The sequence below is a fragment of the Geotrypetes seraphini genome, chromosome 7, assembly GCF_902459505.1.
Source record: "Geotrypetes seraphini chromosome 7, aGeoSer1.1, whole genome shotgun sequence".
Classification (NCBI taxonomy): domain Eukaryota; kingdom Metazoa; phylum Chordata; class Amphibia; order Gymnophiona; family Dermophiidae; genus Geotrypetes; species Geotrypetes seraphini.
Genome location: NC_047090.1, coordinates 67,350,288 through 67,377,318, shown reverse-complemented (window position 1 = coordinate 67,377,318; position 27,031 = coordinate 67,350,288). Strand labels below are relative to the sequence as shown.

Sequence of the window (27,031 nt, the reverse complement as noted above, 5' to 3'; positions counted from 1 at the left end):
GTCGCCCTTCTTTGAACGTTTTCTAGTGCTGCTATATCTTTCTTGAGATAAGGAGACCAAAATTGAATGCAATACTCCAGGTGAGGTCACACCAAGGAGCAATATAGAGGCATTATAACATTCTTAGTCTTGTTAACTATCCCTTTTTTAAATAATTCCTAGCATCCTGTTTGCTTTTTTGGCTGCTACCGCACATTGGGAAGAAGGTTTCATTGTATGGTCTACAATGACACCCAGATCTTTTTCTTGGGCACTAACCCACAAGGTGGACCCTAGCATCCGATAACTGTGATTTGAGTTATTCTTCTCAATGTGCATCACTTTGCACTTGTCTACATTAAATTTCATCTGCTATTTGGATGTCCAGTCTTCCTATTTCCTAAGGTTTGCCTGCAATTTTTTCCACAATCTTCATGTGTTTTAACAACTTTGAACAGTTTAGTGTCATCTGCAAATTTAATCACCTCACTCGTTCCAATTTCCAGATCATTTATAAATAAGTTAAATAGCACCAGTCCCAGTACAGATCCATGTGGCACTCTACTGGTTACTCTCTTCCAATGAGAAAAATGACCATTTAACCCTACCCTCTGTTTTCTATCCGATAACCAATTCCTAATCCACAACTAAACTTTGCCACCTATCCCTTGACACTTTAATTTTTTCAGGAGCCTCTTGTGAGGAACTTTATCAAAAATTTTCTGAAAATCTAGATACACTATATCAACCAGCTCACCTTTAGCCACATGTTTATTCACACCTTCAAAGTCAAGCAAATTGGTGAGGCAAGATCTCCCTTGGCTGAATCCATGCTGACTCCGTCTCATTAAATCATGTCTGTTTACTTGTTCCACAATTTTATTTTTTATAATTGTTTCTACCATTTTGCCCGGCACTGAAGTGAGGCTTACCAGTCTGTAATTTTCCACATCTCCCCTGGAGCCCTTTTTAAAAATCAGCGTAACATTGGCCACCCTCCAATATTCAGGTACTACAGACGATTTGAGTGACAGGTTACAGATCACTAACAGCAGGTCAGCAATTTCATGTTAGAGTTCTTTTAGTACCCTGGGATGTATACTATCCACTATGTGCTGGGATTTGAACCTATGACCTCTGGAAGATGAGAACAAGGCTTTTACCCATTGAGACACAGCAGGTTGTCTTATCGTACAGATGATGTCAATAAGGTTCCAACTCTTCTGATTGTGAATCAAGTTCTGGATTACTTGTTATAGAATCATTCTTCACACACTCATGCAGATCTGTCATACCTTGGGCTACAGTATTGCAATGTTTTTGAGCATACGTTATCTCAATAGGCCATCCTTGGAGAGCCAAAGTCCAAGAAATTATACGGCTGTTGGAGACGTGACTGGTTTCTATTCGATCACTAACCAAGAAACATATGGGTTCATGACATGTCTTTACAATCAACTTCTCATTTTGAATGTAACTTTAGAACAGCTGAATAGCCCAAACAGTGTACAATAGTGCTTTCTCAGGAGTATTTCTTTTCAACATCCATGAATCCTTTGCTGGCATAGGTGACGACCCACTTAGAATCATATTTTTGATATAAAACAGCACTCATAGAATATTTGGAGAATCTCAGGTCAATGAGGAATTTATGACCAGTTTCATGGTACATGAAAAGAGGGAAGTGGCTAAGCTGATCCTTCAATTCTTGCATAACCTGCTTCTTGTTTAGGGACCCCATGTCCAAGGCGCATCTTTCTTCAATAGGGTGGCCAGGGGTCTGATAATCTTCTTATACTGATCTATGAACTGTCGAGAATAATTGCATATCCCCAAAAATGAATGGAGTTTCATCACATTGGTAGGTCTCTTCAGCTGTTGTAGGGCCTGCACTCTCTTTTGCAGTTGTAATCCCTCAAGAAATTTCATACCCTAGTTAGTTCAAAGATTTCCTGCACCATTGTCCTTTTGCAAGGGTCAGTTTAGCTCCTGCAGTTTTCAATTGTTAGAACACATTTTTTTGTTCCTGCCAGATGTTCCTAGAAGGTAGGGCTCTTGATTAGTATGTCATCAACATAGACCAAAGTTCCTTGGACTTATGCATCCAGTAGTGCTTTATGAAGTTAAGAGGTGATAGGCTCAGGAGTAATCTAAGGAAATACTTTTTTACAGAAAGGGTGGTAGATGCATGGAACAGAATTCTGGAAGAAGTGGTGGAGACAGAGACTGTGTCTGAATTCAAGAAAGCATGGAATAGGCATGTGGGATCCCGGAGAGAGGAAGAAATAATGGTTACTGTGGATGGGCAGACTGGATGGGCCATTTGGCCTTCCTCCTTTAGATTATTAATGCAATCTCTGATTCTCAGTGTTCTGGATTTTTGCAATATCATTTATTATGCAGATCTTCAAAAAAACCTTTATAGATTGCATATGATTCAAAACACAGAGAGTGGAAATGGGAATACCCAAACATAACTCAGCCGATAGAGAGTTTATATGAAAATCAAGAAGCTGCGGTGAGAACTGAATATGGCTACACTGATTGGTTTCCAATAAAACGTGGTGTCAGGCAAGGATGCATCTTGTCACCTTACCTGCTCAACCTATACAGTGAAACCATCTTCAGAAAAGCAAATTTGGAAGAAAAGCGTCTGTTCAAAGTTGGTGACCGAAATATAAACAACCTGCACTATGCAGATGATGCAACGCTCATCACCAGCAGCAAAGAAGACATGCTGTATCTATTGAGAAAAGATTGATTCATTTGAGCTTTGGTGCTGGAGAAGGATTTTAGACATGCCATGGACAGCTAGAAGAACTAACAAATCGATTCTGGAAGAGATCAAACCAGCTATATCACTTGAAGCCCAGATATGACTGTCTTATTTTGGTCAAACCATCAGAAGAGAAAGATCACTAGAGAAGGACATCATGAAAAATTGAAGGAACCAGGCGAGAGAGAGACGTGCAATCAAATGGCTGGACACGTTGAAAACAACCACTGGGATGAAGCTGGAAGACCTTTCCGGACTAGCACAAAATAGATTTCTTTTTAGATCCGCAATTCATCAAGTTGCTAGGACTCAAGCATGAGTTGATGGCACCTAACAACAACTCCTAAGCCTATCATCTTTTAACTTCATCCTAATGCCTCTCATTCTAGAACATTCTATGAAAATGATATCACAAATGAACATGTGTAATCAAAAAAATAAAATAAATGCTTAACTGAATAATATCTAAAACAAACATATGTAATTGACAAAAATGCTAGATAATAGTATGTGTACAAAATATCAAAATGATACCTCAAATCATCAAACCCACTGACAGAAAATCATACTAACACTGAGATGTCTGTTTGTGAGTAGAACAAAAAAAGGCAACATGTACAGTAAAAATATTTACTAAAAAAGGAAGAATTATAATTAAATAGGCTGTAGACTATCTCTAATTCATAATTACAAAAAAAAAAAACAACCTGCTAGTAAATTAAATACTACAAAAACCTGAAAGAAAATGTATATGCAAGAAGAATGCTTTTTACGGACTGATCTTAAATGAAGCACAAAAAAGAATATCAAAGTGCTCTCAAAAAATAATGCAAAGCACACCAAATTATTGTATAATTTTAAGAGAACTCAATACTAGAGAATTGCACTAGATAACCAGAGGCAATTTGACCTGAGACAGTATCTCAAGCGTGGTTCTTATGGTATCGGTACCTAAATGAGTCTGCTTCGTATATCATGATATCTCAAAGATTTAATCTTTCCAATATGTCAAAAAACTCTTTGGTCAGTACAACGAAAAGACAAGGGAGGCATCCTATCAGCCAGTAAAACAGTATTTAAACAGATGGTTCTGAAAAAAATTCAAGTTTTGGCGTGTGAACACCACTTTCCTCAGGGGACACTAGACAGACATATAGAGTGTAAAAACCAAAATAAAAATGCATAGATAAAGAATATACCGTATTTTCACGCATATAACGCGCGCGTTATACGTGTTTTTACCTACCGCGCATACCCCTCGCGCGTTATACGCGTGAGCGCGGTATACAAAATTTTTTTTACATAGTTCCCACCCCGCCCGATGCCCGATTCACCCCCCCCCAGCAGGACCGCTCGCACCCCCACCCCGAACGACCGCTCGCACGCGCTCCCACCCGCACCCACATCCACAATCTTAGCAAGAGGGAGCCCAAGCCCTCTTGCCCGGCCGACTCCCCAACTCCCCGACAATATCGGGCCAGGAGGGAGCCCAAACCCTCCTGGCCACGCGACCCCCTACCCCCACCCCGCACTACATTACGGGCAGGAGGGATCCCAGGCCCTCCTGCCCTCGACGCAAACCCCCCTCCCTCCAACGACCGCCCCCCCCCCAAGAACCTCCGACCGCCCCCCCAGCCGACCCGCGACCCCCCTGGCCGACCCCCACGACACCCCCACCCCCCTTCCCCGTACCTTTGGTAGTTGGCCGGACAGACGGGAGCCAAACCCGCCTGTCCGGCAGGCAGCCAATGACGGAATGAGGCCGGATTGGCCCATCCGTCCCAAAGCTCCGCCTACTGGTGGGGCCTAAGGCGCGTGGGCCAATCAGAATAGGCCCTGGAGCCTTAGGTCCCACCTGGGGGCGTGGCCTGAGGCACATGGGCCCAACCCGACCATTTGCCTCAGGCCGCGCCCCCAGGTGGGACCTAAGGCTCCAGGGCGGGTGAACGGAGAGTCGGGACAGCGCACGGAGAGTCGGGGCAGTGCACGGAAAGTCAGGGCGGGTGAACGGAGAGTCGGGACAGCGCACGGAGAGGCGGGGCAGTGCACGGAAAGTCAGGGAGGGTGAACGGAGAGTCGGGACAGCGCACGGAGAGTCGGGGAGGGCGAAAGGAGAGTCGGGGTGGCCAGAGGAGAGTCGGGGCGGGCGAAAGGACAGTCAGGCTGCATGCGCGTTATACGCGTGAGCGCGGTATACAAAAGTTTTTGTACATAAAATCGTGGTTTCTGCGCGCTATACCCGTGTGCGCGTTTTACACGGGTGCGCGTTATCTGCGTGAAAATACGGTACATTTTAAAGAATGTCGGATAAATAATACATATACATCTTAAAAAGTCATGAATCTTTAAAATATGCAAATAGGAAAAGCATATACATATTGAATAAAAACAGTAAGTATGTATATAGAGCCTAAAGACACATAGAACCTAAAACCATTGAACAAAGTAATAATATAGTTTGAACTCTAAAACCATAAAAGAGGCAAACATCCATTCTAAAAAAAAAAATGTGTGGGTTAGGATACAAAATCTAAAGGAGATCAAAATATGAATAAAGTTCAATGCAGAGCTGTCTGAGCTATGGTTTGTTAAGTTGCAATTTTAAATTTATTTGCAAGTTCGCTCACCAAGCTTCTCAATCTAGTAGTACGGCTTTGCACAGACAATCAAGTATCCATGTACTATGTGAACAAGCAGGGTGGAATAGGATTTCGCCATCTCTGCCAAGAGGCCATCTAGATATGGTCTTAGACCATTACTTGCAACATTTTCCTGAAAGCAGTCTACGTAATAGGAAAACAGAATGTATTGGCCGACAAATTGAGCAGAATTTTTCAACCACACAAGTTCTTCATGCAACACGTACATGTGGACCAGTTTGCTCCAGGTTTCACACTCCCACTCACATGGAAACAAATGCTTTTCATCTCAACTGGCAAGGCAAGTTCCTTTATGTATTTCCTCCAGTTCCTCTAATCAGGAAAAACCTACTCAAGCTTCATCAGGAACCAGCCACCATGATACTCGTAGCACCTCGGTGGCCATGTCAACCTTGGTTCCCTCTCCTCCTGCAACTAAGCAAATGAAATCCAATCACTACAAATCTTTCCAACACTGCTAACACAGAACGAGGGCTCTACTGTATCCCAATCTACTTTCTTTAGCGCTCTCAGCGTAGTATCTTTCTCCTAACCAGTAGGTACTCTTTCTCTGTCTACACCAGTATTAGCTATCATTGAAATATCTAGGAAACTTGCTATTGTTTCAAGCAGATTCATTTTACCTTGTGGTGTAGTGTCAAATCTCTAGAACCGATAACCTGTCCTCTTCCATCCATCCTGGATTATACCCTATACTTCTCTAACTCTGGGCTAAAGACTAATTCAGTTAGTGTTCATCTCAGTGCTATGTGTTTTTCACAAACTACTGGACAAGAAACCTTTGGCAGTACATCCTCTGGTTTCAAGATTCATGAAAGGCCTTTACAATACCAGGCCACCACTGATACTTCCTCCAATCAGGGCCGGATTAAAGGGTAGGCTCAGGAGGCACATGCCTAGGGCCCAGAATTGTCAGGGGGGCCCCAGAGCCGGCGTTAGGGGGGAGCAAACAGGACAGCTGCCTTGGGCCCAACAGATCCAGTGGTCCTAACTTCTTTATTAAATTCTTAAATTTTCCTTTTCAGAGGGGCCCTGACATGGCAGCTGTTCTCACAGGCTTCTGGCAGCTGCCCCAAAGCTTTCCCTCTGCCATGATCTAATCTGTTGGAAACAGGAAGTTGTGGCAGAGGAAAACTTGTGAGAACAGCTGCCGTGTCTGAATGGCTGCAATCAGCTCTCGCAGGACTCACGGGACTTGCGAGAACTGACTGCAGCCATTCAGAGATTGGCACAGGCCCAGGCGGGAGCACGGAGGACTTGCTCCTGATCTCTGCGCTTCAGGCCTGTGCGCCGCTGGCTGGGAAAAATGATTCGTCTTAAGGCGGGAGGAATTTAAAAAGGTACCGAGGGTGTATGATTAAAGGTAGGGGGGGTTATGATTAAAAAAGGTACTGGGGGGGTACGTGGGGGGCTGATTTAAGGTACTGGAGGGGCACGTGGTTGTATGGGGGATGATTTAAGGTACTGTGGGGGAGTGTGGGGCCTGCCTGTCTGCCTGCTTGTCACTAGGCCTACCTGCTCTGTGCCCTGCTCCGACCTACCACTAGACACCAGAGAGGGGTACAGGGTGCAGAGCCTGGCAGGGAGAATTTGGTTCAGAATGGGTTTTTTTTTTTTCTTGTTTCCTCTTCTAAATCTAGGGTGCGTCTTATGGTCAGGTGCATCTTATGGAGCGAAAAATATGATACTCTTCTTTTCCAAATCTGAGCTTAAGATAAATTACATATTTGGACACAGTTGGTAGATATCCAACAGGATTACAAGTGGATTTGTACTTGAGGCAATTGTGAGTGAAGAGATTTTGCTGCAGGTTGTTAGTAGGACCCCTGATGACTTCCTGTGGTATAGCATTGACTTTCAATTCCAAGTACTATCTGAGACAGCTAAGATTAATAATGGTAAAGGAACTATTTGAATTGGTACTTTTGCTAATTGCAAATGTATTACTTACCAGTCTTGGTCTAGAAATTATAAGTCTTCTATTTCCTTCCTTCTGCCTAATGTCCAAACACAGTGATAAATCTGTTTTTGTAGAGCCTCTGAAGTATTTATCTTGCTCATTAGTTTGCTGATGCATATTCAGTCTGCATTGTCAACAGGGCTGTGGAGTCGGTAGATAAATCCTTTGACTCCGACTTCGACTCCTCAGTTTCTGGTACCCAAGACTCCAACTCCAGATATCCAAAATTGTCTCTGACTCCACAGCCGTGATTGCCAACTTACATATACTGTGACATTTTTGGTGCAAATGTATTTGTTTCAGACTCATTGTTTTTAATTTCTGTTTTGTAGTGCCAAACACCACAGAACCAGACTACAAATCTAAAGACTGGGTTTTTCTCAATTACACATACAAGCGATTTGAAGGGTTAACACAGAGGGGCTCCATCCCTTCCTATATGAAATGTGGAAAGCTGTGAAAGTGCTACCAAAAATAAACTCTCTCTCAGGTAGCTGTGGCATTGACTTGCTTGGCAAAGAGACCAATCCAGTGAAATATTCAGAGATTCTGTATGATGTGCACACAAATTTCAAGAGGAAATTCTACAGGATTAGGATTTCTTGGACTATATTATAAGAATGTAGTTGGCAGAGCCAGCTGGCTTTTATAAAAAGAATACTTGAATATTTTTGTGTTGAATTTATTAAACATAGGTACTGGAATAAAGAAAAAATGCATATCTCCCTTAATGTATGAAGGGTTTTTATCTCTCTATACTGTGGTGGTGTTAGTACTGTATAATTTTTGTAAGAAATTTAGGAAAATACTCATTGGTTATTAATGTGGGCTAATCTGTAGCCTGGTGATAAAGTATCACAATTTTTTTTTTTTTTTTTTTTTGCAGACCTGGTATGTTTAGCCTTAAATTGAAATACATGTCAGTGGTTATTTAATGCATCAGCAAAACAGTTTTACCCAAACCAAGGGATTTTATTTAAAGATAGCTTTTAAAGCTGAGACAGCTGCAAAGCAGTAGTTGACTCGGTAAAATGAATGAAATATGGTGCCCATTATATCAAGAATATATATTATTGGGGCTACCATCTCATAGCATAATAAATTGTGAGACTAGAATATATGAAACAGTCAAGAAGGGGATGTGTTTGTGTGGTCATGCATTATGTGAAAAAGCAGTTTGTTTAAATTGCCCAGCACTGCTAATTTTATTTTTCAAATTTTACTGGTCCTGTAGTCACACATCCTAAAATGAGTAGTATTTCCTGCTTTAAACACTAAATAGTTTTTCTTTTTTTAAAGAAACTGATGGTCACCAAGAATGATCCTTTATAAAATCTGTAGCTGTGTTATCAATCTCAAACATTGTATTAAATGATGAGCAAAATGTAACATTCTTCTGCATAACTGCCTTCTATTCTCAGAATATAGTAGTCATCGTTTCTTTCAACGAGTGAGAAGATATTCAGAGGCATGAAAAATTAAGGGGTCCTTTTATTAAGGTGCACTAACAAATTTTGCGTGCACTAAGGCCCTGATTCTCCAAAGTGCATCCCGATTTTAGGCGTCCTACAGCTGTCTAATCAGCCAATCGGGATGCACGTTTTAAAAAAAAAAAAATGCTCCCCAGGCAAGCCTGAAGGCACCTCCGGGAGCCTAGGGAGACCCGCAAGATGCCTAAGCTCGTCTAAGGGCCTTAGGCGGGCCTTAGGCTGAACCTAGGCGGCCCTACGTGTCTCCCTAGTAGAGGAGAAGCTTAAAATGTAGGCCAACAAAATGCTGGCCTACATTGTAAGTAGACGCGGCCGCTATACTTATCGCGGCAAGGGATCTCTCTGCCGCTATAAGTATAGCGGGCCGCGGCCCCCTGACCAGGAGGGTGCCCAAACCCTCTGCCCGAAGACGCCCCCCCCCGACACTACCGACCGCCCCCCCGACATTACCGATCCCCCCCCCGACAATATCGATAGCTGGCAGGAGGGTGCCCAATCCCTCCTGCCCGAAGACGCACCCCCCCCCCCGGCGCTAACCCCCCCAAACCTCCATTCCACCAAACCTGTTCTTAGAAGGGTCTTGCACGTCTTGAGCCGGCAGGCACGCCTCGTCGAAATGAAGCGGGCCCGCCCCTTCCCGGCCCATCCCACCGAAGCCTAAGGCCTGATTGGCCCAGGCTCTAGAAGCCTGGACCAATCAGGCCTTAGGCATAGCGGGTCTGCCCATCCCCACTTAATCTAAGGCCTGTGGGGATGGGCGGACCCGCTATGCCTAAGGCCTGATTGGTCCAGGCTTCTAGAGCCTGGGCCAATCAGGCCTTAGGCTTCGGCGGGATGGGCCGGGAAGGGGCGGGCCCGCTTCATTTCGACGAGGCGTGCCTGCCGGCTCAAGACGTGCAAGACCCTTCTAAGAACAGGTTTGGTGGAGTGGAGGTTTGGGGGGGGTTAGCACCGGGGGGGGTGCGTCTTCGGGCAGGAGGGATTGGGCACCCTCCTGCCAGCTATTGATATTGTCGGGGGGGGGATCGGTAATGTCGGGGGGGGCGGTCGGTAGTGTCGGGGGGGGGGCGTCTTCGGGCAGAGGGTTTGGGCACCCTCCTGGTCAGGGGGCCGCGGCCCGCTATACTTATAGCGGCAGAGAGATCCCTTGCCGCGATAAGTGTAGCGGGCCGTGTCTAATCTAACCCGTTTCTCTAACCCGCGTCTGTAACATGGACACCGGTTACAGAATCGGGGTTTAGTTTAGGCCGATTCTGAATAGGACGCCTCTCCCGGGCGTCCTATTCAGAATCAGGACCTAGGTGTCTTGCGGGCCTCGCCTTCAATATAGGCGGCCTGCCTGGGGAGCATTTTTTTAAAAAAACGTGCATCCCGATTGGCTGATTAGACAGCTGTAGGACGCCTACAGCTGCCTAAAATCGGGACGCACTTTTAGAGAATCAGGCCCTAAATGCTAAGGCTTGGCATCTTAGCATTTAGCACGCGCTCTTTAGAGCAAACTAAATCGGGTAGCGCACCTTAATAAAAGGACCCCTAAGTATACACTGGACTTTCAAAATACTGAAGTGCAGCACATTGAAGGTTTGTTGTAAATCATTTGTTTGGATGAAAAATTTCATTGTGCTTAGAACTTTTAAGCCATTTAAAAATTGTTTTCATATTCTTAGAGTACCAAAGATTTTAGAACAGGTATATTTGTATTCAGATAAAGCTCCCTGCCTTTTTCTTTTTCAGAATATTTTAAGTTTTACTTTTGTCTGGTAAGATGTGAAATACTGATTGATTGATTAACTGATTGAATATAGATCATAAAAAGATTTTTAATCAAGGCTAATTTATTCTGGGGTTACCTGATTTGACTTGAGTCGCAGGAAAGTACTATTAGGCTAAATGCTGTTTGATCAGGATTAATACTATAATATTTGTTCTAGTGCAATAGGTATGTCATTTTGGAGGGGCAGGTAATATCCCCATGCTTGTGAGCCATGCAGAAGGAATCCACTCCAGCTTTTGAATCCTTCATCCATCACTAGAGGGCTCTGCAGCCCCCTTCAGATTTTCTTTCTGCATAATGCAACCAGATGGAGTCTTTCTGATGCTCTGTATAATTCTTTATTTTTTTCAGTCTTTTTCACTTTTTTTGAAAGCTTTCAGTTCTCAGATCTCCCCTTGTCAAGGGTCCAGCTCTGCCTGTGTTGAGAAGACTAAGGTCTGCAGCTGACAGGTCAGTCCCTCTGTGGTACCTGATAGCCAGCCTGCAGAAACTTTCATGGAGCTCAGGATCCAGTCCCTTAGTAGGTTTGCTCACCTACTTGGTTGCAGGGGCTTGAGTACAGGCTGTCAGGCATCCATAGGGGGCTCAGAAAGATTCTACAGGATGATGGCTGCATTCGCCTCCCCACTTCTGCATGCATGGATTCATGGGGGCTAGAGGCTCATTCAGACTCCAGTCCAAAGATTCAGTGTTGGAGGAGAGGTCCATTTGAGGTAGTGATTTTTTTTTCTCTTCCAGATCCAGCTACTTTAGGAGCTGAGGCAGGCTGCAGCACATAACCAGCATATGTTAACAGCCTATGAGGAAAATTGGGGGGGGGGGGGGTGTTAAAAGCCTATTTTTCCAGGTTTCTGCCCCTTCCCTTATGTTTCCCCACCTCCAAAATTATTATTATTTTTTTTTAATTTAAAGCATTTTGCATCCATTTTTCATGCCAAAACACTGCTGCAACGGTTACCTTGGATTTCCAGATTTTTTTTTCTTAAAGTTTTCCAGAACCTTCTCAAAACTGGCAGGGTTAGAGACCTCGGGCTCCTTGACCCTTAATTCATGCCATATTTGCACTAGACAGGCACCCGAAGAGTGTCCTTGTGCCACATTCCACCTAGTACATAAAGGGGAGAGGGTGGAAGCAGTCGGCTTAGCCTCCTCTTTGCCCTCTAGGACTGAAGAACAGTTGGGGGTTCCATCAGTTGGGAGTAAATGCCTTCCAGAGAATAAGAGTGGTGGTATTCCTAAGTGCAGGAGCCCAAGAGATGCAAGCTGGAGTCATCTAAAGGAGACCCCACGCTGCCTAATATGGCATTTTCTTTGGAATTTGTCAATCTGATATTAAGAGCTTATCTGGATGGACGCGATCCCCAGGGGGAAGTGTGGCAGCATACCAGGAAGTACACGAGGGGGCTTAGGCTCCCAGGGCATATCTGCCTCTTTATTAGAGACTGACCAGGGTCTGGTGGCCTTTCCAAGGGCGACTCTGTAAATGAGGGGTCTGTATGCCTTTACTGTCAGAGTGAGCCCTCCCTGTTGGGAAATGCAGGGTCACAGGCAGGTGTGAGTGCATGATTTAGTTGTGGCCCTCAATCAAGAGGAAGGCCCCACAGTCTGCTGGCTGTTCAGACCCTTAGCTCTGTTAAAGCTTATTACTACGGGAGTTAAACTTGGACTCCCCAGCAGGTCTCCTCTGCTCCCTGCTCGATAATGAGTGGAGTGAAAGCCCAGTCATCTTAGTTTCCCTGGCATCCTATTAGTCACGGAATATTGGGATGCTCCTGAAGGGACCCTTAACGTAGCTGGAGTGGATTACATAGCCAATGCACTCTGTCATTAAGAGTCATGAGCAAAGTTTCAGCTTATTCAATCTCAGTCCACAGAATGCTGTGGATCAGGAAGCGGGCGGAAGATTCCACTTCCAAGGCCTTACCCACAGCAGACTTCCTTTAAAGGGTTAAAATTAAAGGTCTAATTTTCGTGGCTCCAGGCACTTTTGGCACTACTCAGAAGGAGCCTCCTCTCGGAGATCCTTCCAAGGAGCCAGACAGATTCTCAGGTTCCAGGCAGAGCCAAGGCTCCAGTTCTCACTCTGCTACAACCTCCAAGAAAGCACTATTATGCCAGGTCTGGAGCAGCTCCCTTGAAGATAGGGGGATGGCTCTCAGACTATGCGGAGGCCTGGGAGCAGATCTTGTCTGACTGTTGGGTGTTAGAGATCATTCAGAGTGGTTACAAGCTTGAATTTCCCTATCCCTTACAAGACTGGTTTTTGGACTTCCCAGCAGGGTGACCAGAGAAAGCAAGCAGGGTTGTGGCTACAGTTCAGAGTCTGTTAAATATTCAGGCCATAGAGTCTGTGCAGCTTGAAGATTCAGGCTTGGGCAGATACGCCATATACTTAGTCATGCCCAAGAAAGACGATTGGAGACCAATTCTGGATCTTATGTCAATGCAGTGCTGAAAGTTCTGTGCTTTCACATGGAGACAGTTCGATCAGTCATAATGGTGATGACATCGGGGGAATTTCTGGCCTACCTGCATATTCCCATCTTTCCAAGTACCTAGCAAGAACCCAAGTAGTAAAACAGATTTCATTCTGCTTAGCTTAGGCATAAACAGTGGATTTCCCCAAACCTTCTCAATAATGGCCTATGGACTTCTCTTTTAAAAAATTATCCAAACCTTTTCTAAATCCTGCTAATCTGATTTCATCACATTTTCCAGCAACAAATTCCAGAGTTTAATTACACGTGTGAAGAAATATTTTCTCTGGTTTGTTTTAAATCTACTACTTATTAGTTTTGGAAAGAGTAAACTGATTCACATCTACCCTTTCCATTCTACTCAGTATTATATAGACATCTATAATATCACCCTTGTGCCGTCTCTTCTCCAAGCTGAAGAGCCCTAGCTGCTTTAACCTTTCCCCCTTTCTAATTCCGCTATATCTTTTTGAGATACTATGACCAGAATTGCACACAGTATTCGAGATGCAGCCATACAAGGGCATTATGACGTTTTCATCTTTGTTTTACATTACTGATAATTCCTAACATTCTATTTGCTTTCTTAACCACTGCTGCACATTTAATTCAGGGTTTCAAAGTATTCTCAACGATAACACCTAGATCCTTTTATTGGGGAATGATTCCTAACACAGAACCCTGTATCACATAGCTATAGTTTGGGTTCCTCTTTCCTACATGCATCATTTTCAACTTGCTCACATTAAACATCTGCCATTTTGATGCCCAGTCTCACAAGTTTTAACAGTTCCTTTTACCCCTCTGTCATCTAGCAGTCCAACTGACCTGCCTCCTGCCTCCAATATACCCCAAAAAGACTCCACCATGCATCTTTGCCTCCAGAGCAATCCTGCCCTCAAGGTCTCTCCCTGCCTTTCCCACCAGTGCCCTGTACCTGACTCGCCATTTCCTGTGCTGTTAATCATTTTCAGTCAGATTCATCTTCCACTTTCTGAAGGATTCCTCCTAGCTTCAATAACTTCCTTCACCTCACTTGCCAGCCATGCTGGCTGCAGTTTGGTCTGATTTGACTGGGTAAATGTAACATCAGGGCATGCTAGGGAGGTAAAATTACTTGATGAAATCAAGGATGACTTTATGGAGCAGCTGGTTTAGGAACCAACAAGAGGTGAAGCAATTCTAGACCTAGCTATTAGTGGCGCACATGAATTGGTGTGGGAGGTAATAGTGCTGAGACCACTTGATAACAGTGATTTTAACATGATCTGATTTAATAGAAACCCTGGAATAAGTTCACACAGTAAATCCAATATAATAGTGTTTAACTTTAAAAAAGGAGACTATGATAACATGAGAATGGTAAAAAAGAAACTTAGAGGAGAAGCTACAAATTTACATCAGGCATGGATGTTATTAAAAAATACCATCCTGGAAGCCTAGACTAGATATGTTTCCCTTTTCTTCCCTTTTGTCTCGTACCCTTCATAATCAAGTCTTTGTTTCAACCTTATCCCCCCTATTTTTATTTAGATTTTTTATTTTCTCTCTTTTTTATATATAACTTTTTTATATTTTTTTTATTGTAAACCAACCAGATACTTAGATGGTCGGTATATCAAAATATTAATAAACTTTGAAACTTTCATGTATTCAAAAAGGAGGAAGAAAGACTAAATGGGAGCTGGCATAGCCAATGAGTGAGTGAAGGAAGCCACCAAAGCTAAAAGAGAATTCCTCAGAAAGTGAAAGAAGGATTAGACTGAAAACAGTAAGATGCAGCACAGGGAATGGCAAATCAAGTGCAAGTAACCAATAAGGAAGGCAAAGAGACCTCATAAAGAAGACTGTGCTGGAAGCAAAAATATTTTAAGGTATATAAAAAAGAAAAAGCTAGAAAAATCAGTTGGACCACCAGACGACCGAGATGTGAAAGGGGGTGCTCAGGGAAGACAAGGCCATTAATTCTTTGCTTCAGTCTTCACAGTGGAAGATAGGGGGAGTTACTGGTGCCAGAAATGGTAAATTCAATGCTGATGAGCCAGAGAAAATGGCTATTACCTCAGCAAGAAGAGTCTCTGAGTTACAGGCTCTTTCTTGCAGGCATCCTTTCCTCAAGTTCCCTAAGTCCAAAGTTTGCATACTGTTCTGTCCTTTTTGCCAAAGGTGGTTTTGGCTTTTCACGTCAATCAAGAAGTTAGATTGCCATCATTCCAGTCCACAGGTTCTAAGAAGGACCGAATTCTGAAAAAGTTGGATGTGAGAAGTGTGTTTCTACAATATCTTTAGGTCACCAACGAGTTCAGGCTATCTGACAATCTTTCTGTGCTCACTAGTCAGGCTGGACGCAGTGCACCAGCTTCCAAGGCCACAATTTCCAGATGGATCCATTGGGACATTTCATAGACATATATTGCTTGTGGAAAACAAGTCAGTAGTCACCGAAAAGGCCCATTTGACTAGAAGTGTGGCTTCTTCATGGGCAGTTCAGGCAGTTTCTCCCAAGAATTGTAGTAGAATGACTTGGTCCACTCTACATACATTTTCCAAGTTTGTAATTACAGAGTGGATGTAGCAGCAAGGGAGGACTCCGCCTTGGGTCCTCAATGTTATGAGCCGGCACAGGGTCCTGCCCTAGATTTCTGGGACTGCCTCTGTATATCCCGACCATCCAGAATGACAACACCTATTGCACTAGAAAAAGAGATTAGGTTCTTACCTTGCTAATATCTTTTCCAGTAGATAGGTGTGTCGTTCTAGAGCCCTGCCCTGTCACTTATCTCCTGCGCCTGCTTAATGTCTTAATCAGAAAGTTTGAGTCCAGACTGAAATTTGGATGACAGTCAGACCTTGAGGGTATAAAGAATAATCTATTGCTATCACACATTGGGGCAATACTTGAGCTCCATAAATGTTTCTGTTTTGCATGATTGTTTTAATGTTTCAATTGTTCATTAGCAATGTTTAATATGTTTGTTATATTTTCAGAGCAGAACAGAGTTTGGGAAGTTTCCCCTACCCCTCTTTCGCATGTGTTTCTATATAGGGCTATCACCTTTGGTACAAACTGAAAGAGGCAGCAGAACCCTCTAGTGAAGGAGGAGGGATTCAGTAGCTGGAATGGATTCCTTCTGCACAGCTCGTGAGCATGGAGATATTACCTGTCTGACCAGAATGATGCACCTATCTACTAGAAAAGATATTAGCAAGGTAAGAACTTAATTTCTCTTGATATCATTAACAACTGATAACATCTTATAGTACTATTTTTAGCTATCTAAAATTTTAGAAAACATGTTCATCTTCTACAGTGAAGCATCATGAAAATTTAAATGACTCTCTTCTTTTTAAACTTCAATATAGTATTCATTTATTATATCTGTCCCATATCTGTCCTCATATTTCAGAAATATTTGTCACTTTGAAACATTTGAATTTTAAAGTCTATGGCCCTCTTTTATCAAGCCATTGTAGCGAGTGTTTCTATGTTTCTATAGATAGGCACGTGGGATCTCTCAGAGAGAGGAAGAGATAATGGTTACTGTGGACGGGCAAACTAGATTGGCCATTTGGCCTTTATCTGCCATCATGTTTTTATGAGTAGCACTTGGCAGCTGCACCGAAGTCCATTCAATCCCTATGGGCTTTGGTGAATTTACAGCATCAGCCCACACTATTCGGCTTGATAAGAGGTCCTAAGCAGTGAAGTACCAGTTTCAAGACTTTCCAATAACTTTAATGAAAGTGTTTGATATTCTGTATACTTGGATGTTTTGGTTTAAATATCTTCAACCTATTGGATATGATTTAAAATTCACATTAATTCACATTTGTAGTAGATTTCCCACAATTTAATGCTTTTTCAGTTAATTCCATCAAGTGAAACCATTGAGTCTTATTTTGACTTGATTACTCTAATTTTCCAAGTTGCTCAAATTATTCTATTTTTACTTATGAAGCCCCATCTCTCAGCATGTAGTAATTAATGTATGTTTAAACAGTAATTGGAAAGTTGTTTTACTCAGACAACATCATTATTTAAAAAGGTGCAATTAATAATATAATTCATTTTGTATAAGGAGATTATAAAATCATTTCAGCTTTGTTTTATTGATATTTCTCATATTACTGTTTCCTTAAAATGGAAAGGGGAATGGTAAGCGGTAGGATTTCAGTAGATATCTATATAGAATATAGATTTTTAGTATTTTTAAATAAGTGGGGGATAAATCATTTTATTGGAATTTAAAATGAATATGCATATCAGTTCTTTATGTAGATACACAAAATGCAGCCTTAGTTCTCATAATCTTCATGAAATGTTTAAATACAGTATGCTTTTACAAATCTAATATCCACAAGGTATGCAATAAGGCTATAAAACTGGCATCTTATAAAGCATAGGGCCTGATTTATCTAGGGTTTCTCCAAAGGGACTAAAATATAATATATCCTTGATTGGGTTTATAATAATCATTTAGGAATGCATTAAAAACTGTAGCATTTGAAATTAATGATTGTATGCAATAGGACTGGGTAAAATTTGAGTAACAAACATCTAAATTTTAAAAGAATTGATCTGAAGAGAACTTTGTGGAGAAATCTTGTTATAGGATTTTATATTATTTATCATTAGCTTGAAAAAATATGGTATATATACTTTTGCAACATTGTTATTAGAGGCATGGGGGGTTGCTAAAATTCACACTCTTGCATTACAGTCCAAAGATCTGTCAAACTTCCAGGTATTTAGTCAGACAGGATTTCTTAGACTTCAGTCCTTTGTACTGCTGCTACAGAAATAGGGACAGCTGCCACAAATGCAGAGTTTAACTATATGGAAAAATCATTTGGCCATTAATGCTTCTGGAGTTGGGTATTTTTGTTTCTTTTTTTTTTTTTTTTTTTAAGATATTTGTATAATTCAGAGTCAGCCTTTTGTATTTATTTTTCCTGCATTTAAATTTATGCCAATTTTGTTTTCCTTTTCTAATAAAACGTTCATTTTAAAGATTTGTCTGACCATTATTTTATTAAATAAGTTTTAATCATTTATTAAGTAGTTCAAGACACTGAAATATATCAAATTGACTCTGTAGAGGTGGATAAGCCATTTTATAGTTAAGCTGAATCAAATATGAGTTCTGCCAAAGAAGATGAAAATATTTTAAAACATGTTTGTTTTTACTGTTTTTAATTTTATTCTTTGCTCATTTTGAGCCTAGTTGTCTTTATTTCCTGTTTTTATATACTTTCTAATTGTAATCCTTTAGTACTGTCCAACAGCTGTGTACTGCGAAACCTTTTCAGTGATGTTTAACATCTCCTCCAACTTGTAGGGAGCGCCAGCAAGATGCGCTTACTAGAGAATGACACGGGGAAAAAAATTTGTCCCTGTGACCACCGTCCCTGTACCCACCCCGTCCCTGTGACCACTGTCCCCGCAGCATCTATAAAGGCCACAGTACTGCAAAATTTAGCTTATTCCTTCCTTATAAACAAAGTTCTGGCTGCTGAACTAGAGAAAGAGATGTTCAGCTGGCAGGGCTTTGTTTATAAATTTTTATCAACACAACTAATATACTATTTTATCCTAAAGCAAAAGAAAATAAATAGAAATTTTTTTTTCTACCTTTGTTGGCTGGTTTCTGCTTTCCTCATCTCATTCAATTCCTTCCATCCACTGTCTGCCTTCTCTCACTGTCTGCCTTCCATTTACTCTGTTACTGTGCCTCTCCCTTCCATCACCCCACCCCCCTCCCCAATTGGTTTGGCACCCATCTTTGTCTCAGTGCTTCCCCCCATTGTCTGGCATCTCTGTCTTCTTCCCTTCCAGTGTCTTTTCCCCGCTCTCTATTCCCCATTTCCCTTTAGAGTCTGTTCCTTTCCACCGCCCTTCAGCACCTCTCGCGTGGTCCAAGCATCTCCCTCCCACTTACCTTCTGGCGCGTTTTACTTTACAATGTTCAAGTTGCTGGAGCCTGCCTGAAGTCACGTGCGTCTGCGGATGGAAGCTTCTCCTCTGACACAACTTCTGGTTGAACACTGTAAAGTAAAACGCGCCAGAAGGTAAGAGGGAGATAGATGCAGCCAGTAGGTAAGAAGGAAGGAGGGAGGGGGCCACGCACATAATCGGTGACCGCGCGCGATCCCTCCCTTAACAGCGGAGACAAGGCCATTCACCGCTCCACGGGGAGGTGGATGGCCTTGTCCCTGTACCCACAGTGAGCACTTTTTCCCCCACTGTTTCGGCGGGGTTACCTGTGGCTAGCCGTGGATAACAGCCACTGTGTCATTCTCTAGCGCTTACCTACTGTCACAGCTTTCCTCTGTGGTTGAAAGTACATGGAACTTGAAATCTTATGAGACCATGGGGAGACCCAAATTGTTCTGATCGCCAAGGAGACAAATATGTATGTTTATGCTATTTTCCACACCTGTTAGTTGGAGAAGACTGAGGGGTGAGGGTGGGGTGGGGTGGGGAGGATATAAGGTAATGATGCCAGTTGTTAGATGCCATCAACACATGCTTGAGTCCTAGTGACTTCATGAATTACAGATCTAAAAAGAAATTGGTTTTGTGCTAATCCAGTAAGGTTCTCCAGTTTCATCCCCATGGTTGTTTTCAACACGTCCAGCCATTGCAGGTCACCACCCTCTTTGCTTGGTTCCTTCAATCTTCTCAAACATGATGTCCTCCTCCAGTGATCTCTCTTCTAATGGTGTGACCAAAATAAGACAGTTATAATTTCAACATTTGGGCTTCAACTGACATAGCCGGTTTAATCTCTTCCAGAATCGATTTATTAGTTCTTCTGACGGTCCATGGCATGCATAAAATCCTTCTCCAACATCAAATCTCTAGCACCTTAACTTAAGCCTTTCTAAATGATTCTATTTAGGCTATCTGCATCAATGTATAACATGATTTTCTAACTGATGTTGCTGGGGTGAAGGTACTTTAGTGAGCTCTCTCTCTCTCTCTCTCTCTCTCTCTCTCTAGATGATACTCGAGAGAGAGAGAGGTCTGGATCCTCCAGAGGAAGGTGTTTGGAAAGGAATCCTCTCATAACTTCTAGTAAGGTTTTAGCAGAGTACACAGTACTCTAAGGTCTTGCATAGAAACATTATCTCCTTTCTCCTCTTGGCCATTACTCTCCTATGCACCAAAACATCCTTCTGACTTTTGCAGTCACCTTTTCTGTTTAGACGCCTTAAGATCATCACATACAGTCGCACCCAAATCTGCTTCTCTTTCATGCACAAAGTACTTCACCTCCTAAATTGTATTGCTCCATTGCATTTTTGTAGCTGAAATGCATAACTGTATTTGTAGAAAAATACAAAAAACTCCATTAAAGCATCACCAAGCAACAAATGCCAGAGCAAGGAATATTGCTGTTTAAGCGAAAGAAAAGCCTCAGACTAATAGAGAGGTGTGCCCACACTCTTCCACCCAAGCATCACAAGCTGAAAAACTTTCGCAGAAACTAAATAGTGGCAGGTGGGAGCATGAAAATAGCCAGGGATGTAACCCAAAAGTGCATTTTGTAACATTAAATCTTAGCTGCCACATTCTGACATTCTTCATGTTTTCTGGGATCCTCCTTATTATCCATGCCATGAGGAGTATCTACCCTATTACAGATTTTAGCATCATCTGCAAAGAAACAAATTTAGTGGAGGATTGTTTTCTTTTCTTCAGGAATCAAATATTACTAGACTACCATTCTGGAATATTACTTAAAAACAACAACAACAAAAAAACCAGCTCAAGAACTGAACCTTGTGGCACACCACGGGTTAACATACCTTTCTTCAAAGTGAGCTCCATTTTACCATTACTCTTGTTGCCTTCCATTCAACCAGTTCCTAATTTAGTCTGTCACTTTAGGGGGCCTCAGTTTATTTATTATCATTATCTATGAGAAAGTATGTTGGATGCTTTGCTACACCACATCTAGCTCTCTCAATCCACCTGTCTAAGAAATTAATCAGATTTGTCTGACAAGACCCGCCTCTAGTGAAACCATCTTGCCTTTGGTCCTGTAGTCTATTAGATATCAGAAACCTTACTATGCTCTGTTTTAGATGCATCACCGTTAAATCATTTGCCGCAAAGGCCAGATCAATTGGCATCTAGTTTCCAACCACCTCCTGCTTTTGTGGAGAAGGACCACATCAGTCCTTCAGTTTTCTGGGACAACTACTGACGCTAGAGATGCATTGAAAAGGTCAGCCAGTGTTGCGCCAGAATTTCCCAAAGTTCCTTATGAGGCAAACCCACCCTTTCATAATATTCAGTTTATCACAAATTTTTCTATTCTGGAATGCTGGCTTTGTGATATCATACAGCACTGAACTCTGTGCCTTGAAAAACTTGTCTTGATATACATGCCATGCATTGAAGAAAGATGCTTGGCTGTGACCCTAACACTTTTACCTAGAGAGACAGCTGGGCCAAGTTGGAGCAGGTGATAGAACACCCTCCTGAAGGAACTAAAATTAGAAAAGGATACCGGAAAGTTCAAGAAAGAGATAAAGACCATCCTCTTCACATACTACTTTAGCCACTATAACAACAGAGGAGACAGCTATCCACCACTCCCTCCCCACCCCCCCAATCAGCAACTTGATAGGATGAACACAATAGTGATATAAATAGACAAAACACAGAAGCCCAGAAAACTAGACTGTGAGGAAGATAATATTTAAAAGCTAAACATGATACAGAAATATGTATACAAATTATATTTAGTTGAATTAATTAACCTACTTAGGAGGTTGTGTAAATATTGTGCACTTAGCTGCAATACTAAACCTGGTATTTTATGTGACTATACATAGGACGAATCATTTGGTATAAACATATGCATACAAGCGGGATGATCTATGTGCTGATAACCAGGGCCGCCATCAGGGCAGTACTATCAGTCCTGCATTCAGGGGCCCGGAGCTGACAGGGGGCCCGGACTCCCCCAGGGTCCTAGGCAGTGTACTAAGGCAGGGGCGCCAGTAGCTCGCCAAGGCAAAGTGAGTCGATCACCCAGGACTCACTTTGTCTTGGCGATCTAATCTATCGGGCCGATCAGTCTTCCTCTCCCTGACGTCAATTCTGTAGTCGGAGAGGAAGTTCGGGCCAGCCAATCGCTGCCTGGCTGGGCGGAACTTCCTCTCTGACGGCAGAATTGACGTCGGGGAGAGGAAGACTGATCGGCCCGAAGCAGGGAGAGCATGCATCGGCGACGGCGTCGGCTTTGGGGCCTGTTATCCATTGGTGGGTCCTGTTCCCCGATGGCAGTGGCAGTGGCTTGGGGAACGGCAGGGAGAAAGAAAGAAAGGGGGCAGGCAGGGAAACAGAAGGAAAGAAGAGAAACAGAAAAAAAGAAAGAAAGGTCAGGGAGAGAGGAAGAAAAAGTTGGGGGAGGGAATGAGGTGTGGAGGAGAGAAAGCATACAGGCTGATAGAAGGGAAGAAAGATTGAATGCACAGTCGGAAGAAGAAAGTGCAACCAGAGACTCATGAAATCACCAGACAAGGTAGGAAAAATGATTTTATTTTAAATTTAGCAAAGTGGAGGCAGTATTACCACAGTTTTCAAAGGAATTTGCCCAAATAACTTAATAGTTAACTGGGTAAATTCCCAGAGATGAAAACTTCCCTTCACTTACTATGCACAGTTCTGAATTTATATCTGCTGTCTATATTTTACAATATGGTCCCCTTTTACTAAACCGCAATAGTGGTTTTTAGCGCAGGGAGCCTATGAGCATCAAGAGCAGTGCTGGGCATTCAGCGCAGCTCCCTGCGCTAAAAACTGCTATTGTGATTTAATAAAAAGGATGGAGGGTATGTTTGTCTATTTTTGTATGGTTGTTACTGAGGTGACAATGTATAGAGTCATCTGCCTTGACCTCTTTGAAAAAACCCAGAACAGGAATGATAATTAACATTTTCTCAGCGTATAGCGTGCTTTGTGTTTTTTAATTTTATTGTTGGTAGATCATTTTGACTTGGTCATTTTAAAGTAGCTCACAAGCTCAAAAAGTTTGGGCACATCTGAGCTAGAGCGTTGAAACTGTGTATTTCTATTTTATCCCCCCTTTTATAAAACTGTGGAGCATTTTTTAGCGCTAGCCGTGGTGGTAGCAGCTCTGATGCTCAGAATTCTATGAGCGTCAGGGCTGTTACCACTGTGGCTAAAATCCACACTACAGTTTTGTAAAAGAGTGAAGGGTTAGTTTGTGATGACATATTCCATACTAGGCGAAGGTGTTTTCTGTGTTCTGTTTGTTCGAAAGACATGGTTTTCTGTTAGGATTGACGGTGTAGGATTGATTTGTGCTGGTCTGGCTTGTTTAGTTTTAAAATGAGTGTATTGATGTACTGCTCACTGCAATATGTAAGATGCTGCCTTTTCCTAGGTACTCATGTGTGGTTTGTTACTAAAAATCATGTTTTTCTTACAGATAGGTGGGGTGCCAAAAAAATGATTGGCCCCGGGTGTTACATATGCTACGTACGCCACTGTATGTAAAGATACCAGAAAGCTGGCATAGCAAAAACTTTAAGTAAATTGTTATTCTTCTAAGTTTTGAGTATTTAACCCTCCCACAATCTCACGGGCACTCGTTTCAAGTTTATTGAGATTTTGATTTAAACGCAATATCAAATATTTTCAATGCGTATAACAAAAATAAATTTGGGGAAATAAAACCATTTGAACAATAAACATATCTATAGATGATTAAAATTACATAAGGAGTACAAGGATAAACTACATTTGTTTAAAAATGCGTTCTCCGCCCCTGCTCATAAATTTGTTGACTGGAAGGATCCAGCAATGTGGCCAGATGCCATTCAGGACAAAGACAGAGAAAGAATTGTGCAATTTGGAATAATGATGGAAGATGATTTAAAGCAAATGGCACAGTCTATGAGTAAAGATCTTGACGGGCGTTCTTTTTATGATTATCTCCTCTATGCCAAATCACCCAATGGACGTGAGAAGATTTTACGGGACTGGCTTAGGTGGAGCATTAGCAGAAAAGTATGTGTATTTGGCCCATGGAAGAAGGGGGGGGAGGTGTTGGGGGGGGGGGGGGAAGGGGTATGTGGGGGGCCCAATAGGATTGCTCAGTAAGGGACCCAGAAATTTCTGATGGCGGCCCTGAATTGACTCCCCAGTCATTAGTAGCGGTATAGAAGCTCACAATAAACCTCTTCTAGCTGCAGGACCAGGGCGCCCCTTATTGCTAACGTCTTTGGTCGTTGTCTGCCAAACCCACTCGCACAAGAAAAGTACCGCATCAGAGGGGAAGAGACCTTGCTGAAAAGGACCAAAGAGCATGGTGAAGGACAGCAGCAGACAGTCATAAAAGAAGAGGCTTCAGTTGTTAAGGTGGTTCGCCCTGGATCCTGGTTTTTACCCAGACCCTAAAAATCACAGGGGCGCAGGGCTCAATCTGCTAAAATGTAGAAATCATTGCTTAGCGTTCCATATACCGTCTACTAGTCACCTCTGTGGCCTCCAACTCATTTTTGCGTTGCAGCGTCCAAGCGTTCGGTCACCTTTACTAGTTCCCATAACTCGAGCTCGCAGCAAACTCCGCTCGGCAGTTCCGTCCCCATAACAACACCAACAACGCCTCGTCACCCGTTCCCGGGGGCATTCTCGCGAGAATCCGTTTCCGCCCGGCCTTCCAATGAAAAGGCAGAGGGGGGCGGAGCTAAGTGCCGGCTCAGGTGCTAGTCGTGGGAAAAGGGCTAGTGCTGCGTGCTTCGTAGTTTTTAGTTCCTGAGTTAAAATATCGGCGGCTCCTTGTGGAGCTTCGCGCCGTGTTTCATGATTCCTGTTCCGTAGCTATGTCAGTGAGTAGCGTTGCCATTGGTACTGTTATTGGCGGTATGGACGCCGAGGCGCAGAAGAACGTGGCAGGTGCAGGTAAGTCGTACTTTATTACTACGGTAGATGGTTATTCTTGCTTCTTTCTTTTCCTTCAGTCTAATATTGACCGTGATTAAAGAAAGGCTCTGAAAATTTATTTTTCTGCCCCCCCCCCCCCACCACACACACACTTGAAGGAAAGCGCTGGTGGTATAAACAAACTCAAAAGTGGTGTTTTCTGGAGCGTTGAAGTTTACTGGTTAATTTATTTCTGATTTGAGGAAGAGACCGGGAGTGCTTCTTTTCGCAGGGTGGTCTATAAAGGAAAAGTATCACCCCTTTTCCCCTACTTACCATTTATAAAAGGATGGGGTTTTTTTTTTACCTTTTAGAAATAGATCACTAGGAAAATTATGTTTTGTCCTGGGATATTTTGTTTCAAATAGGTTTCAAGTGCTGTAGGGGCGACTTTTATGAAGATAACATGTGCATAGTAATTAACTGGATTTTGTCGGCCACTTTAAGTTTAATACTCAAATGGCGATGTTAATTCTTGAAGCTTCGATATTGATAGTGTCTATATTTATATATTCAATTTTTTTGTTCCGTTTTTGTAATATTTTCTGGATCGTATTTTTTTGTATTGTTTTTCTTAACAATTTTAAAATTCTCAGCCCAACCAAGAAAGTTCGGGAAGTCTATCGAGTGCTATACACAGTCCAGTGCTTTTCCACCTTTTTTATTTTTTTTTCCGTTCCATTGGTAAAACACGGAAAGAAAAAAGTGGAAAATCTCTGGATTCGGCTGATAATTGAAAGTGACATTAAAAAAGCCTAAATTTGTTTTTAGAGAATCTGCTAATAAGATCGATGGTCCCGAATGGATTTGGGGAAAGTGTAGGCCTGTCAAAACTGCACATGAAATACAGGGTGAGGATTTTTAGGTGGCTTTAAATCTAATTTATTGCTACTGTTCCATTGGCCAACAATTTATGGGCAATCATTAAGTGAGGTGATATTTAAGAAAGTGAGGGTCTGTGCAGTCAATCAAATGACATTTATGAAATAACTGTTCACACCAAAGTTTGAATTAGTGTCACTATGGGAGCAAGAGAGGTTAAACAAGATACATGCTAGCACTGTGAATGTGTCATTTTGTTGCAAAGACATAGGATTCTATACTATAACTTTTCCTTCCCCCTAGTTGTGAACTTTGTAGACGGGTGTCACTCAAATCTTTCAACTCCCCTTCAGTTTTTCCTTTTGCAAACAAACTCAGAAGATGTGTTCTGATCTGCTCTTTCTTATTTCGGGTGTTTTTTTTATTGATTTTTTTTCTATTTTCCTTTGTGGCTTGGATGCTCAGAGGTCCCATTCTTGGGCTTACTCCTCTGGGGAAAGAACGCAGTCCCACATGAGCAGATCTCTCTGAGTAATTGCGGAGTCAGCCTGCTTTGTGTTCTGGTAGTATCTTAGGGCCCATTCCACTGGGAGCTTGCTTGCTCGCCTGTTAGTGCAGATCTCATTTCCACTATTTTATTTTAATGTTTTCTGGTTTTCTTTCTTCTTCAACCTATTATATAATCCTTCAATGTCACTTTTTCTAAAATATTGTAGTTCCATCCTTTTCCCTTCTGTTTCTGTATGTTTGTCTTCAGAATTTGTCCTTGTACGTATAAATATGTGGGAACATAAGAACTGCCATCTCCGGATCAGACCTTGGGTCCATCAAGTCCGGCAATCCGCACACGCGGAGGCCCAGTCAGGTGTACATCTGGCGTAATTTTTTTTTATTTTTTTTTTGTTACCCCTGAGTTTTAATATATGGAATTCACTTTGAAATTAATATTATAAGCATTTGCGTCAAAATTTAATAAACCTGAAACTTGATTTATCAAGGGATTGAGCACAGGCTGTGGGGCTCCTTTGTGTATTAGGGAGCTGGCTAAAAAATTTTCTCCCTGACCCTATCGTGTGGATTTTCAGGGGTGGGAGTCCTTATGGCCAGTGTGGTGGATCACCATCTGAA

At 42.4% G+C, this 27,031-nt stretch overlaps 2 protein-coding genes and 1 long non-coding RNA gene across 11 annotated transcripts in view; 2 read left to right on the top strand and 1 right to left on the bottom strand.

Annotated features, from left to right (window-relative positions):
• STK38L (serine/threonine kinase 38 like) overlaps positions 1-8,106 on the top strand; it is a 129,612-nt gene extending 121,506 nt beyond the window's left edge. For all 3 annotated transcript variants that reach the window (XM_033951983.1, XM_033951981.1, XM_033951982.1), the window contains exon 14: positions 7,708-8,106. In XM_033951983.1, coding sequence (XP_033807874.1) covers positions 7,708-7,835 — 128 coding nt within the window. In that variant the 3' untranslated portion in view covers positions 7,836-8,106. The remainder of the gene's footprint in view (positions 1-7,707) is intronic.
• The window catches only part of LOC117363746, a 28,913-nt gene extending 4,148 nt beyond the window's left edge, over positions 1-24,765 (bottom strand). The window contains exons 1-2 of the long non-coding RNA XR_004540120.1: positions 24,636-24,765; positions 5,383-5,829 (exon numbers count right to left, since the gene is read on the bottom strand). This is a non-coding gene — a long non-coding RNA (uncharacterized LOC117363746). The remainder of the gene's footprint in view (positions 1-5,382; positions 5,830-24,635) is intronic.
• A 70-nt stretch (positions 24,766-24,835) lies between these two features.
• The window catches only part of ARNTL2 (aryl hydrocarbon receptor nuclear translocator like 2), a 126,843-nt gene continuing 124,647 nt past the window's right edge, over positions 24,836-27,031 (top strand). For 3 of the 7 annotated variants that reach the window (XR_004540119.1, XM_033951979.1, XM_033951980.1), the window contains exon 1: positions 24,839-25,060. Coding sequence is in view for 4 of the 7 variants with exons in the window: in XM_033951980.1 (XP_033807871.1) it covers positions 24,982-25,060 (79 nt within the window). In the remaining 3 variants the exon portion in view is untranslated. Of the gene's footprint in view, positions 25,061-27,031 lie in introns of all 7 variants that reach the window. The other 4 variants (XR_004540118.1, XM_033951975.1, XM_033951978.1 and 1 more) reach the window with 3 other exon arrangements.